This window comes from Quercus robur, chromosome 2 (assembly GCF_932294415.1).
Source record: "Quercus robur chromosome 2, dhQueRobu3.1, whole genome shotgun sequence".
NCBI classification, from domain to species: domain Eukaryota; kingdom Viridiplantae; phylum Streptophyta; class Magnoliopsida; order Fagales; family Fagaceae; genus Quercus; species Quercus robur.
In genome coordinates, this window is record NC_065535.1 from 1,586,762 (window position 1) to 1,601,946 (window position 15,185).

Here is a 15,185-nt window from a genome sequence, read left to right on the forward strand (position 1 = left end):
AGGTACTGTAGCAACTTGCATTTATATACAAGTTTACCCAAACTGATGTAGGTTTTTTTTTTGCTCATGTTGTGTAAAAGGATCATCTTTTTCCATTTTGCACAATTTTACATAATTTTCCACCAGCTGATGTAATTGTTCTAAATATGTCTATCTGAAATGGTTATATATTTGGCAATTACTTTTTTTTTTATTTTAATAATTTGAAAACTATTAGGGTGGTGGGATTTGATCTTGGGAGATCCTGACCCCATGCCTATAGTTTACCGTGTTAAGTTTTAAGTGTTTAATTTGTTAATTTTGAAATTATAATAATAATTTTTTTTTTTTTGCTAGGTAATTGTTTATGCGGGTGCAAAGGCTCGAACCCCCGAGCTAACGGCTTCATAGTAAACCGGGTACCACTTGGGCTACAAGGCCCGGTGGTGAAATTATAATAATTAGTAACATGACAGCATCCAAGGTTGTGGTGGTATTTGCAACTTTTATGGTTGAAGTCCCATGACATAGTAACCATACACACTAAAATGTCTAAATGTCAGAATATTCACTTTGAGACGAGACTTGAACAAATGTATAAACCTTTGGTTCCTCATAGTATTCATTCTCTCGTCACTTCCATTCTAATTCCTCTATACAATCAGAACCACCGCCACCTTGGATGTTGTCATACTGCTGCTCTACCAATTCCACCACAACCTTGGATGCTGTCATGTCATTGCAGTACCACCATTACGATCATTATTGCCATCACCACTACCAGAACTACACTAATAAAAATTAATCAAGTTGTTTTCCATAAAATAAAAAAAAAATGTTTTTAATAAAATAGTTTACCCTGAACAAATATTTTATATATATCAACATTTTTTTTGATCAAATACAATAAATCAAGTTGTTTTCCATAAAATTATTTTTAATAAAATAAATTTTCCCCAAACAAGTATTTTATCTATAGCATCATTTTGTTTTTTTTATAACTAATCACCATCATTTACAATACAACACATTATTTATTCTCTCTCTCATTCTTTTTGTTCAACAACTACCACAACCCCACCCTCTCCGACCATCAACACCACCCTCTTCGACCAAAAAAAAAAAAAAAAAAAAAAATCAACCCATGGAGGCAAACGCAGACCTGGACCCATGGCAAACCCATACCAGTAAACCCACCCCTTCACCACCCACGGCTCCACCATTGTCAATCACCACATCACCTCCACCACACCACCACGCAAATGCTTCAGCCTCTCATCATACACATTACACAATTAGAAAATCCAAACATATTTCAGCTGAGGGTGGCAATTCGTGTTTACATGTCGAGTTTGTGTCTGGTTGAGTTATGAGTATTATATTATATTATATGGGTCAACACGAACCCGACCCATTTAGTAAACGAGTGAGGATTCCTCAACCTCAACACGTCTTGTTTATTAAACGGGTAACCCGACACGGCACGTTTAACCCGTTTAGTTAGCATGTCATATTAGGGTCGACACAAATGACCTATTTATTTAATGGGTAGGGGTGGTAATTTATGTTCATGTGTCGGGTTTGTGTTATGTTGAGTTATGAGTATTATATTATATGGGTCAACACAAGCCCGACCCATTTAGTAAACTAGTTAGGATTCCTTAACCCTAACACGACCTGTTTATTAAACGGGTAACTTGACACGACATGTTTAACCTGTTTAATTAGCAGGTCATATTAGGGTCGACACAAATGACCTATTTATTAACCTGTTTGATTAAAAGGTCATGTCTAACCTGAATAACCTATTATCAATTCCCATATATCTCTTTCTCAAAAAAAAAAAAAAAAAAAAAAAAACAAAAAACAAAAAGAAAAAAATCTCATATATCTAAAATTATATTATTACCATAAATCAAGTAATAAACATTCCGTTACAACTGACAATCATAAATCTTGTAATAATAATAAAAGCAAATAATTCTTTTCTTCCTTCAAAATCAAATTACTAGTCCAAAAGGTTCCAATCCATTCTATCAAATTCAATAATATGTCAAAGTTCCATAATAAAATATATTTAAAAAAAAAAAAAAAACAATTTTTTACATGGCATCCAAGTGCCATATCAAAAACTAAAAGAAATCATAGTTTAAGATCAGAAAACCAAAAGGATTACATGGCATAAGAAAATATGCATGATGGCAAAATTTAAGTCCAACTAAAAGACATCCAAATTAAGAGATTGTATTAGAAGAGATTGAGGGTTCCATTGAAGAGGTGTCTTCTTTGTGCTCATTCTTATTCAACATACGTTCAAATGGCGCGCTTCAAATTTCCAATACCATATACTCCAACAGCAATATATTCCTTTCCACACTTTTTGCATTTGCAAATAGGCTTTTCTCCATCTTTTGTAGGAAGCATCTGAAAGAAATGGCAAACACTTGAAGTCCTCCTCCTTTTGTTGTTTTTATTATTTGTCTTAGTCTTAGACTTAGACTTCTTTGGCGGAGGAAGTTTAGCCCGTTCATCAAGTTTATCTTTTAAGTCAATGTCTTCACCTTCATTTTTAGTGTCAATATGCTGCATCTCATCTTTATCCATCTAGAAAAATTTGAAGAGAAATTATTAAGCAGAATATTAGTAATTCTAAGATGACAGAAATAAATAAACTTGAAAAGAAATCATAAATCATGACAAATAATTTTAAATCAACAAAAAAGAAACAAGTCTATTATTAGTACTAAATAGTTAACAGTATAGTGATTAACACACAAAAAAAAAAAAAAAAAGGATCTTCAATTATTTTATCTTAAAAGGACAAAAACAGAAAAACTAGAAAAGTAATCATAGACATAGAGCAAGACCCAATTATTTTAAAATCAACATTAAAAAAAATAGATGTAATATTAGTACTGAACAATCAACATGATAGTTTATCACAAAAAAGTTTATTTCATAAAAACAAAACAAAGATTCGTTAAAGTTTGAAATGTGGTAGACATTCATCTAATTAAACAAGAGAAAGTCATGTGATGAGAAACAGGTGTGTGGCTGTGGAATTTTTTTGTTTAAAAAATATAAAATATCTCATGCTTTAATCTCTTCCGCCAAACAGATAACACAAACACACCACAGTTCTTGTAGTCTTTTCAGTTCATCTCCTTCCCCGCTTCTCTGTCTCTTTTTTGTTTTTCCTTTATGAGAATCTCACTTCTCTGTCTCTGTAACAAAAAATAGAACCAAGCAAATCTCCCCTCCCATTTCAGTTCTCTTTCTAAGCAAGTTGATCTAGCAATGACAGATCTGATATTTAAGGCTTAAGCTTTTGGCAATGATAGAACAGTTCACTCAATTTTTTTGAGCTAAAATAATTCATGAATTTCAACTTGGAAAAGTAACAATTTTTTTTGCAAAAGTTGTGTGTAAAATTGTAAATGAGTGTGAGAAATAGACATTGTTCATATACCTTGCTAGTGGATTCGTCTGTTGAAAGCTGAAAAAAGAGGTGAACTGGTGAAGCTGTGAACCCGTGAAGGAGAAGAGTGTTAAACTTGATGAGATCAATCTCATTGCTGGTGATGCTAGGACTAATGCTAGTGCTGTGGAAGATAAGTCCAGAATTGATACCAGTGCAGTGAAAGGCAAGACCACGATCCCAAGGGTAGAGCATGAGATAATGGACATGAGTTACTTAATGGAGACAATAGAAGCCATACCTTACCATAACTTATTTATACACAGTTATAAGGAATTGCTGCCACGTGGCTTGGGGAGATAAGGTTGTGATATAAATTCTTGTAATCGAGGTAGTTGTAGTATAAGCTTGTAACCACTTTTCCCTTCAAAAGTGGAAATTAGTTTTTTCTTTAGTTTTATTAGATAGCTCTTGTATATAAATAGCTAGGCGATTGTTTTTTATTCATTCTAGAAAGTTGTATTGCTCAGTCTTCTTCAATAAAACACAGAGTTTTATTTAGAGAGAGCCTTCATCTTTTTACAAAGAGAGAGCAGAGAGGCAGCTACGGTTTTGAGGAGGAGATGGTAGTGGAGGCGGCTAGGGATTTGAAGGGAAGATAGAGTAGAGGGTTGAGAGACATGGGGATGGCTAGAGTTTTGATTTTAAATAATGTAGAATCTGTAGATAAGAAAGAGGAGCGGTTGGAGTATTGAGGAGAAGAAGAAAAGTCAGAAAGTTAAGGCTGATGATAAAAACAAAGAGACAGAGTGAGATAGGCGTGATTGAGATCTGGTAGTGAGGGAGGAGAATAAGAGAATAGGTAACCTTATATACCTAGGTTTATAAGGGTAATTTCCTAAAATTACCCTTATAAGCTAATCGGGTCAAATGGGTTCACATGTTCAACACGAACACGACCCGTTTAGTAAACGGGTCAGCCGTGTCGACCCGAACCCGTTTAGCCTCAACCCATGATCTGTTTATCAACGGGTTAATTGTGTCGAGTTAGCGGGTCGTGTCAAATTTTGCCACCCCTAATTTCAGCAGGCCCACAACCATTGATGAACGTAGAGGAACTCATGGAGCTCTTTGATTATTGTTGGTTCAAGGATCAAATCTTCACAAAACAACCAAATCTAACAAAGCCATCAAGTTTTGAAGCAAACCCAGAAAACGAAATCCAAGAAAAACCATCAAAACTTGAGATTTCACGCATTAGAACCAGAAAACGACCCACTTGAACAACCACCACGCCGAACCCAAACCCACAACTGCAACGATCCATGTCACTGCCGTCAACCAGAGAGAGAGAAAGCATGCCACGTCGCCGTTGTCAGCCAGGCCGATTTGCAAGTGGCTCGCTGTGGTGTGGTGGCTATGGGTTTTGGGTATGAAGAGAGAAGGAAGAGAGCAGAGAAATAACGCGAGAGAGAGAGAGAGAGAGAGAGAGAGAGAGAGAGAGAGAGAGAGAGAACCAATTCTAACTTGTTTAATAAAAAGTAGGAGAGAGAGAGAATTAAATATTATTATTTAAGTTTAAAAGCACTATTGTAAAAAAAATTTGCAATAGTTGAATTTTAGAAGCCCATATACAGCTTGCTTTTTGTGTGAAAATTGTAAAATTACTTTAGATATGGCATTTAGCATGCCTAGGGCCAAAATGGCATAAAATCCTAACTATCTAGTTAGTAGTTCTAGTTATCAAACTATATTATTTACTAACATCTCGAGTTTAAAAGACTCGATTTTCATGGTCTAATAATTTCCGATGTGGCATATTTTTCCACGTGAACACATGAAAATCGAGTCTCTAAGACTCGATTTATAAACCTTATAAATTTCAAAGAACAACCCAGAAGAACTCAGACCCAGAAGAACCCAGAGAAAAAAAAAAAAAAAACCAGAAACAGAGAGAGAGGCGCGACCCAGGCCAGGCCGAGAGAGAGAGGTGCGAGACCCAGGCCAGGTCGCGTGCGCCGTGCACGACCTAGGCCAGGCCGGGCGCGCCGTGCGCGACCTAGGCTGCGCGCGTCGTGACAGAATTGAAGGGAAGAAATTATAAAATCAAAACAAAAATGGAAGGTATAGTCAATTTGAAAGACAATTCATAACTCACAATTTCCATAAAAAAAAAAAAAAAAAAAAATTTCACAACTCACCATATGCTTTCTCTACTAGACTACTATGTATAGCCATACATCTTGATTTTTCCACATACACCCTTGGATGTGATACTTCATACTACACAACCCCCTTTTTTTTAGGCATACCTAACATCACCTCCCCCCCTCATCTTTTTCTTTTTCTCGTTTGGTTTCCCCTTTTAATTCATCTCCATGACTAAAAATGCACCAATAACTTTAGGAATGCAAAAAATTTCATGATGTTTAAAGTGACATGTTGTCCCAGGCCAGGCCGAGAGAGAGAGGCGCGACCTAGGCCAGGCAGAGAGAGCCGTGCGCGACCCAGGCCAAGTCGCACGCGCCGTGCACGACCCAAGCCAGGCCGAGCGTGCCGTGCGCGACCTAGGCCAGGCTGCGCGCGCCGTGACAGAATTGAAGGGAAGAAATTATAAAATCAAAACAAAAATGGAAGGTATAGTCAATTTGAAAGACAATTCATAACTCACAATTTCCATCCAAAAAAAAAAAAAAAAAAAAAAAAAAAATTCACAACTCACTATATGCTTTCTCTACTAGACTACTATGTATAGCCATACATCTTGATTTTTCCACATACACCCTTGGATGTGATACTTCATACTACACAACCCCCTTTTTTTTTTGGCATACCTAACATCACCTCCCCCCCTCATCTTTTTCTTTTTCTCGTTTGGTTTCCCCTTTTAATTCATCTCCATGACAAAAAATGCACCAATAACTTTAGGAATGCAAAAAATTTCATGATGTTTAAAGTGACATGTTGTGTTTTGTGCTACTAAGAATGATATTGGTTGTGTTAATAGACAACTTACTAAAAATGATATGAGGTTGCGTTAATGGGCACTTTGCGGTGCCCCTTTACAACAATTTTTTTGGCAATTTTTTGTCTTCTTGCAATTTTATGTCATTTTTTTCAACTTTCTAAGCTGTGGGGCTAGTTTTATAGAGAGAAAAAATATATTAAAATAAACTGTGGGGCTACTTTCATGTCTTTTTCTTTCATTTATCTAACTTTTTTATTAAGTGGGACCCACATTGGGAAAACATTTTCTCAAATGATATTAATGGTTGATTTTATGTGAAAGTGATATTATTCAAATCAAAATCCGTCACATCAACAATTGTAAAAGTTGTTATGTGCCGAACAATAATTCAAAATTGTACCTCTCGAGTTTTGTTTATGTATAATTTTTTTCCTAAATGATAAAGGAGGAGATTATGAAGTTTATTAAGATGAGCTTGGTTGCTTGCATGTAGTTTATTAATATTGTGTTAATAATTTCATAAAGAAAATATTGCGTTAATTTGGTATAAATTTAAGTTGAGAATTGAAAATTTTTTAGAGTTACCAAAAAGTATAGATGATCGGTTGACTTATATTGTATTTGTAGGGGTTTGAAAATCTCAATATACCTCAATTCCCTCAATTAATGCAGTCCTAAAATCTCAACTAGAATTTAGGAATACATCTTGCACTAATTAGAATTGGAACAAAGTTAAAAATTTGTGTTAGATTTCACTTACTATAATTGGGATAAAGATTATCTAGACTTTGTAAGGTAACTGACCATATAGTTTCTAAAATCTCACTATCCATATGAAGCTAGCAAGTTGTATTTTGCCATATCATCCAAAATTTAAATAAAATAAATATAGAAACAATGATAGTCAATGTTTGCTTAAATGTTGATAATATGACAAAATTAATCTTATTCACTTCAAAATGAATGGATAATATTTGAGGAGCTCCATTGTAGAATTATCCTAATAGCTCTAAAGAATCTTTATCATTTCCTATGACCTATTGAACACTAGGATCTAAATTCTCAATAATTCAAAAAACCAAGCCTAGCGTTAACCTAAACCAATCTTTTAACTTGTGAGTTGTGACATAATAATTAGCATTTATGAATTCATACCATCTCAATTAGTATCTGTTTCGCATGACTTAAAATTTGGAGTATTATTAGGGATGCTACAATTTTCATTACATAAACTTTATAAACTAATATGTTAACTTTTAGACATAAAGCAAAAAAGAAAAAGAAAAAAAGAAGTGATTATATATTATATTATTGGTGCGACCTCAATTAAATTTATCATCATGTCACTTTGTAAGTGTTTATAATAAAATTGATAACTTTCTCAAAAAAAAAAAAAATTGATAATATATTCAACACTTTTTCTAAAATTACATACTTATCCAAACAAATCAAACTCTAGAAGCAACTTGTTTAGGTCCTATATAATAGTCAACAACCTTGTAACTCAGTAACATAGCTTGGTCTCCTTTATTAGCACAACTAAAGTTCGAATCTGTCTTTCGTCACTCATTACCGTAACCATCCAATCACTAAAAAAAAAAAAAAAAAAACCCTATATAATGATTGAGGTTTAAATAAGTTGTACTATAAAAGACTTTACCGCAAATAAGTGGAATACCTAATAAGGTAGTAAAAAACCTTTAAGCTTATTTCCTTATATACGCTTCTATAAGCATTCAAATTAGATGATATATATAGTATATCCGATATAAATAATCACCCTCTCATATAAAGATAACTCTAATCTAGGTAATTTTCCTTAGGTAGTGGTTTCTCTCTCGTCTAGCAAGCTAGGGCGTTGCTTCCTGCTTACTGTGCGACTGTAGAATTGAAGTACCTTCGACAGAAGGCATTTGTTTGTTCCCTGCAATACCAAGTGTATTGGTAGGGCTTGTTGGGTTCCTTTTTTTGGGGTAAGGGAAACAGAGTGAGAAAATAGGTGAGGTCTCTCGCCGTCCCTCAGTCATGGACGAGATCACTCATGGATGGAATAACCTTTCTCTCCTGGATAGAGAGGGTGATGATATGAAATTGAAGAAGAGGTGCCCTATACAAGAATTCTCGCTGGTGGCTAGATTCTTAACTAGTCAGGGCCGGCTCTATGGTGGAGCAAAAAATGCAACCGCTTAAGGCCCCAAGTAAAAAAAAGGCCCCTAAATTTTAACCAAAAGGATTATTTATAATCAATAAATAAAATAATTTTTTTTATTAGATGAAAAACAAATAAAAAAATAGAGAAAAATGCAACGTCGTCCACAATATTTTTCACAACACTTTTACAACTAATGCTAAGTAGCAAGTTATTACAGCCTATTGTTGATGGCAAAAAAATAATTATAGTGATATTTTCAAATAAAAAACAAAAAGCAGTTTAAAATCTAGAATTTGTTGTAAAAAATATTGTGAATGTTGCACTTCTAAAAAAAAAAAGAATAATAATAAGAGTTTAATTAGCAAACTTTTACTAGTTTTCATCTAAATCTACCACTAACACCGTTGTTTTACTTACCACTATCAATCTACCATATCAACAAGTATGAAAAATTTTGTCAAATTTTTTTTGTCTTAAAAATTCAAAAAAAAAAAAAAAAATTCTATGTAGTTCATGTTAATTAGTAGTAATTTTGCATCTAAATAAGATGATCAATTTCCGCTTTAGGCCCCCAAATGCATCAAGCCGCCCCTGTAACTAGTAGAGCATTGAGTATAGATGCGGTAGCAAGAACGTTCACCCCCATTTGGAAAACACGCAATGGCTTCCAGATACGGAATCTGGGTGACCATAAATTCCTTTTCGTTTTTGATAATGAATCAGATGCAGAGAGGGTGCTGCAAAATGAGCCGTGGAGTTTTGATAAACACCTTATTGTGTTCCAACGCTTCAATAAGGATAAGGTCCTTGACGATTATAATCTGAACAAAGCTGCATTGTGGGTGCAAGTCCATAACATACCGTTGGCTTATATGGATAGAGAGACAGCAGAAGAAATATGCTCGACGGTGGGTAAGGTGGTGCAGTCTGCCGGGTCTAAAGAGACGGGGGGGGGGGAAGGCTTCATTAGGGTCAGAGTGATAGTGAATGTTACCCAGCCGCTGTGTCGAGGAAGAGTGGTGACCCTTGAAAATGGTACGAAAACATGGGTTTCATTCAGGTACGAAAGACTTCCGAACCTGTGTTATTGGTGTGGCTGCCTAGATCACGACGATAAAAATTGCGAGATTTGGCTCCAAAGTGAAGGAAGCTTGGACCAGAGCAACAAGAAATATGACTCCAGTATACGGGCGAAACCAGTTTTCCCTTCGAGCAGGCATGTGGTTCATGTTCCAGGATACTTTGAGGGGAGGAAAAAGGTACCAGAAAAATCGGTAACTTACAGAAGCAGTGGAACAACAGCCCCGAGGCATCCACCAATCTCACGGCCATCAACTCCGGTATCGCCGGAGAAGGATAGCGTGAATCCAGGAGGTAACGGAAAGGCAGCAGTTAATGATTTACCAATTACAGAAGATTGTAATCCCGTGTTTGGCGCTATTCCTGCAACGGTGGACAACGGTCAAGAGAATTATAGGGAGAAATTTAAGGGCATTGATATGGGTATGCAGAGTGTTGAGCTAACAGAGGAAGACGTTACTATAGTCACTAATGAGACAGTAGATCCTGTCCCTGATGGGCCGAATGTGGACCCAACTAAAGTTCTTAATAAGCCCAACATTGCTTCTAGCAAGCCCACAAAATGGAAAAGAGTTGCTAGGCCTGTTACGTTCCAAGAGGAGTCTGAGCTTGTAGTAAAACTGGGAAAGCGCTTCAACACAACTCCAGCAGAGACAAACCCGATACAGAAGCGTAAAACTTCAGAAGATACACAGAGCTATGGTGGTGATCATTCAACGGTGGAGGCTGTTATTCAGCCCCGCCGAGAACTATGAGTCTCATGTGCTGGAACGTGCGGGGGCTTGGGAACCAACGCACTGTTCGGGAGCTTGCAAAGTTCGTGCGGGCGCAAGATCCTTCCGTCCTGTTTTTGGCCGAGACTTGGGCGGATGAAGCGAGGCTGAAACGACTGTGTAATGATTTACAATTTGATGAAGTGTGGGTGGTAAGGCGGGTGACGAGAGCAGGCGGTTTAGCTCTTTTTTGGAAGAACTCAGTGGACATGGAGGTTGATTCGGCGTCACTTAATCATATCGACGCCATCATTAATAAAGGGAAGGCTGATGCATGGAGATTCACCGGCATATATGGTTTTCTTGAAGTTGGGAGAAAAGGTGAAACATGGGAATTGTTGAGAAGTCTGAACCAAAAGTTTAACTTACCGTGGATTTGCGCCGGAGATTTTAATGAGATACTTAGAAGCCATGAAAAAATTGGTGGAGCACCAAGGAGAGAATCGGAGATGAATCCTTTCCGTGATGTGGTTGATGAGTGCGGGCTTGTAGACCTGGGATTTGTTGGTCATAAGTTCACATGGAGAGGAAGACGAGCTGGTGGTGTAGTATTAGAGAGACTTGACCGGGCTTTTGCAAGTGATTCTTGGCTGCTGAATAATCCAGCAACTAGAGTGCAACACATTAGAGCCCACTCATCCGACCATAACCCTATCATTATTAAACCGGAAGGTATTTTGGCACGCCGGAATAAACCGTTTCGCTTTGAACAAATGTGGTTGAAAGAGAGTGGATGTGGTGAAACAGTTAAGGAGGTTTGGGAAGCTGGTTCGGTAGTAAGGTCCATGCCGTTGGTAGAGCAAAAAATTAAGGAGTGTGGGACTCGGTTGACGGAATGGAGCAAACAGTCTTTTGGGAGCATTAGACGTCAATTGGAGGAAAAAACAAAGGAGTTGATTAGGGCCGAAAGTGAAGCAGCTAGGGGGAGTGATACTAATGCAGTAAGAACAATTCAAATGGAGGTCAATGAGTTACTTGATAAAGAGAGTTTGATGTGGCAGCAGCGGGAAAGATCCTTGTTCTTAAAATCTGGGGACCGAAACACTCGGTATTTCCACTGCCGTGCTTCTCACAGGTACAAGCGGAACAGAATCTATGGACTCAAGAATAATCACAATGAGTGGTGCACATCAGAAAGCCAAGTCGAGGAGATAGTAGTCAGGTTCTATGAATCTTTATTTACTTCATCGCAACCTTCTGATATGCATGTAGTTTTGGAGACAATAGAACCCAAGGTGTCAGCAGCTATGAATCAGGAGCTCATTAAAGACTTCACTAGGGAGGAGGTTGAAGTTGCCCTAAAGCATATGGAACCATTGAAGGCACCGGGCCCGGACAGTATGCCTCCACTCTTTTTCCAATCCTTTTGGTCTGTGGTGGGTGATGATGTTTCTTTTGCTGTGCTTGACTGTCTTAATAATTGTTATATCCCACATGATCTTAATCATACGTATGTTACCCTCATCCCTAAAGTTAAATGCCCGGAATTTATTTCGGAATTTAGACCGATTAGTTTGTGCAATGTCATTTACAAACTGATGTCTAAGGTTCTAGCTAATCGCTTGAAAAAAGTGTTACCTTATCTTGTTTCTGAAAACCAAAGTGCTTTCCAAGCAGGAAAGGTTATTACAGATAATATTTTGATGGCCTTTGAAACTCTCCATTATATGAAACATCACCAATCCGGCAAAACAGGGTTTATGGCCTTGAAACTCGACATGAGCAAGGCTTATGACCGAGTGGAATGGGGTTTTATGGAAGGGTTATTACAGAAGATGGGATTTCATGAGAAGTGGGTTGCTTTGATGATGATGTGCATTACAACTGTCTCTTACTCGATTTTAATCAATGGTGAGCCTACAGGTACCATTTATCCTAGCAGAGGGATAAGACAAGGTGACCCTCTTTCACCTTATCTTTTTCTCCTTTGCACCGAAGGACTCCATGGCCTGATCAATCAAGCTGTAACAGCAGGGCAAATAAGGGGTATCTCCATTTGCAGGAATGGCCCAAGACTTACCCACTTATTTTTTGCAGACGACAGTCTATTGTTTTGCAGGGCCACTAGCCAAGAGTGCCAACATGTTTTAAACATCCTTATGGCATATGAGAAAGCTTCCGGTCAACAACTTAATAGAGATAAAACAACTCTATTCTTCAGTAAGGCCGTTCCCCAAGAGATGCAAGACACAATTATTTCTATGATAGGTGTGCCTGAAATCAAGCAATATGAGAAGTATTTGGGTCTCCCTTCCTTTGTGGGTCGAAGCAAAAGAGCTAGCCTTCTCTATATTAAGGAGCGTGTGTGGTCTAAAATTAGGGGATGGAAGGAGAAGCTCCTATCTCAAGCTGGTAAGGAAATTCTTTTGAAGGCGGTGGTACAAGCCATTCCCGCATATTCTATGAGTTGTTTTAAGCTTCCAACATCATTATGTAATGAGCTTGAATCCATGACGCGGAGGTTTTGGTGGGGACAAAGAGGTAATAGAAGGAAGATTCACTGGGTGAAATGGTCTAAACTTTGTAAGCCTAAGAGCGAAGGTGGCATGGGCTTTCGCGAGTTGGAGAAGTTTAATGAGGCTATGTTGGCCAAGCAAATTTGGAGATTGGCTTTAAACCAAGACTCCCTATTTTATAGGTTCTTTAAAGCAAAATTTTTTCCTACTGGATCAATTTTTGAAGCTAAGGAAAAAAATGGTTCCTATGCTTGGCGAAGTATACTTAAAGGCCGGGATGTCATTTTGCGAGGTATGAGATGGAGGATTGGTGACGGTGCTGCAGTAAGGATATTTCATGATAGATGGCTACCAGGTAGTGATAGTGGCAGAGTCATGTCTCCCTATTCGGACTCCAACTCAGAAGCTTTGGTGTCCACTTTGATTGATCATGAAATGTCTAGTTGGAAAGAGGCAGAGGTTGATAGGATTTTTCTGCCCATGGAAGCTTCAACTATTAAAGCTATTCCCTTGAGTTTCTCTAATAGATGTGATAAAATTTTCTGGCCGAGGAACCATGATGGGGTCTATTCCGTCAAGTCAGGATACAAGCTGATCATGGAGATGGAGTGTGGAAATGGTGCTACTGCTACTTCGTCTAACATGGGTCCAATGAAGAGTATATGGAGTGGAATCTGGAAGTTGGAGGTTCCAAACCGTCTTCGACTGTTACTGTGGCGTGCTGGGAATGACTCCTTGCCTACAAGAGTCAATCTGGCCCGCCGTAAGTTGTTAATAGAGACCACTTGTCCACTGTGTAAGTTGGAACCTGAAGATACACTACATGCCCTATGGAAGTGCCCACATCTCTCAACGGTTTGGCAGGTATCCTTCGCTGACTTGGTGGCTGGAACTAACGCCGTCTCAACTTTCCTGGACGTGATTCAGCTTGCCCAGCAGGACAGATCACGTTTTGCTCTGTTTGCTTGGACGCTTTCTTTCATCTGGATGCGAAGAAACAAGCTACGGGCAGAGGAGGAGACCTTCCCGTTGGCTAAGATCAGTTCCTTGGCTAGTGACGGCTTACAAGAATATCAGCAGCTGCGTCCTATTCACATGAAGCTTCCACGCACAGCGAGGTCTGTGAGATGGCGGCCTCCTCCGACAGGTTTTCTCAAAATTAATTTTGATGGAGCTTCCTTTGCAGAAGATAACAAGGCTGGCCTTGGCATTATAATCCGTAACGATGTCGGATTAGTTATGGCTGCTATGACACAGCAGATTCCGCTACCCGCTTCGGTGGAGATGGTGGAAGTGTTAGCAGCACGCCGAGCTCTTTGGTTTGCTATGGAGCTGGAATTTGACAGATTGGTAGTTGAAGGTGATTCCGAAGTGATTATTAACTCTATCAAGGAAGGCAATATGTCTCACTCCGCGTTTGGGCATATCTTGCAAGACATTATTTCCCTTTGTTCTTTATTTAATTTTGTATCCTTTCAGCATGTTAAGAGACAAGGTAATGGCGTAGCTCATAGACTTGCTAGACGAGCTATTACAAATCCCTTAGACGTTTGGATGGAGTCTGTTCCTCCAGACACGAACGATGTTTACAATTTTGATCTCCATTTTATTAATCAATAACAATCCCCACTGTTAGGGGCTTCTCAAAAAAAAAAAAAAAAAAAAAAAAGATAACTCTAATGGATTATGTATAAGAGGGTGGTTAGATATATCCGATACATATTAGGATTTATCCATTCAAATATGGATAGAAATGCACATCAACATTTTTTAAATCTTTACCACATTAATCAAACGGCAAAGATTAAGTGCAGTTGATAAGAAGTTTTTTTTTTTTTTTTTTTACCCAAAAAAAAAAATGTGACTTAGTCGTACACTAGAATTAATGTTTTGGTGCCTTTACTTTAGCAAAATTATTTATATTATATAGTTTTTTATACTATAATAATCCAATATAAACATTGTTATTTAGTAATATTTTATAATAAAAATTTTTTTTTTTGGGAGAAGAGAAGAAGATATACACAACAGTGTATTGGAGGGAATGGGTGAGCGGTTAATTTAAGTCTTTCAACTTGTGTTTGTGTTTGTGTTTGCGTGGACACGGGTTTGGTGGCCATTTTGCTGCGTTGGTGCATCATAGGTTGTAGGTTAATTCCATGTTGCCTCATGTTTCGTATTCGGGAAAAGATTTTTTTTTTTTTTGAGAAACCAGACCCTCAGTCTGGGCATATATTAAAAACAAATAGTTAATGAACATCAAAACCCACCAGAGGGGCAATGTCAGATTGTCAGCAGGCATAACAGCAGACCATACCTGATAACCAACCAACTCCTTGGCTTTTTTAGCCAAGGCATC

At 37.7% G+C, this 15,185-nt stretch overlaps 2 protein-coding genes across 2 annotated transcripts; one reads left to right on the plus strand and one right to left on the minus strand.

The window, feature by feature from the left end:
- Positions 1-1,960: 1,960 nt before the first annotated feature.
- Positions 1,961-3,693, minus strand: LOC126708785 (uncharacterized). Its single transcript, XM_050408723.1, has 2 exons — positions 3,449-3,693; positions 1,961-2,583 (listed from the first exon to the last, which is right to left on the minus strand). Exons 1-2 carry the CDS (start codon positions 3,650-3,652, stop codon positions 2,293-2,295), a joined length of 495 nt encoding a protein of 164 aa, XP_050264680.1. The 5' UTR covers positions 3,653-3,693; the 3' UTR covers positions 1,961-2,292.
- A 5,399-nt stretch (positions 3,694-9,092) lies between these two features.
- Positions 9,093-10,352, plus strand: LOC126716163 (uncharacterized). The gene has a single exon (XM_050417193.1). It carries the CDS (start codon positions 9,093-9,095, stop codon positions 10,350-10,352), a length of 1,260 nt encoding a protein of 419 aa, XP_050273150.1.
- The last annotated feature ends 4,833 nt before the right edge of the window (positions 10,353-15,185 follow it).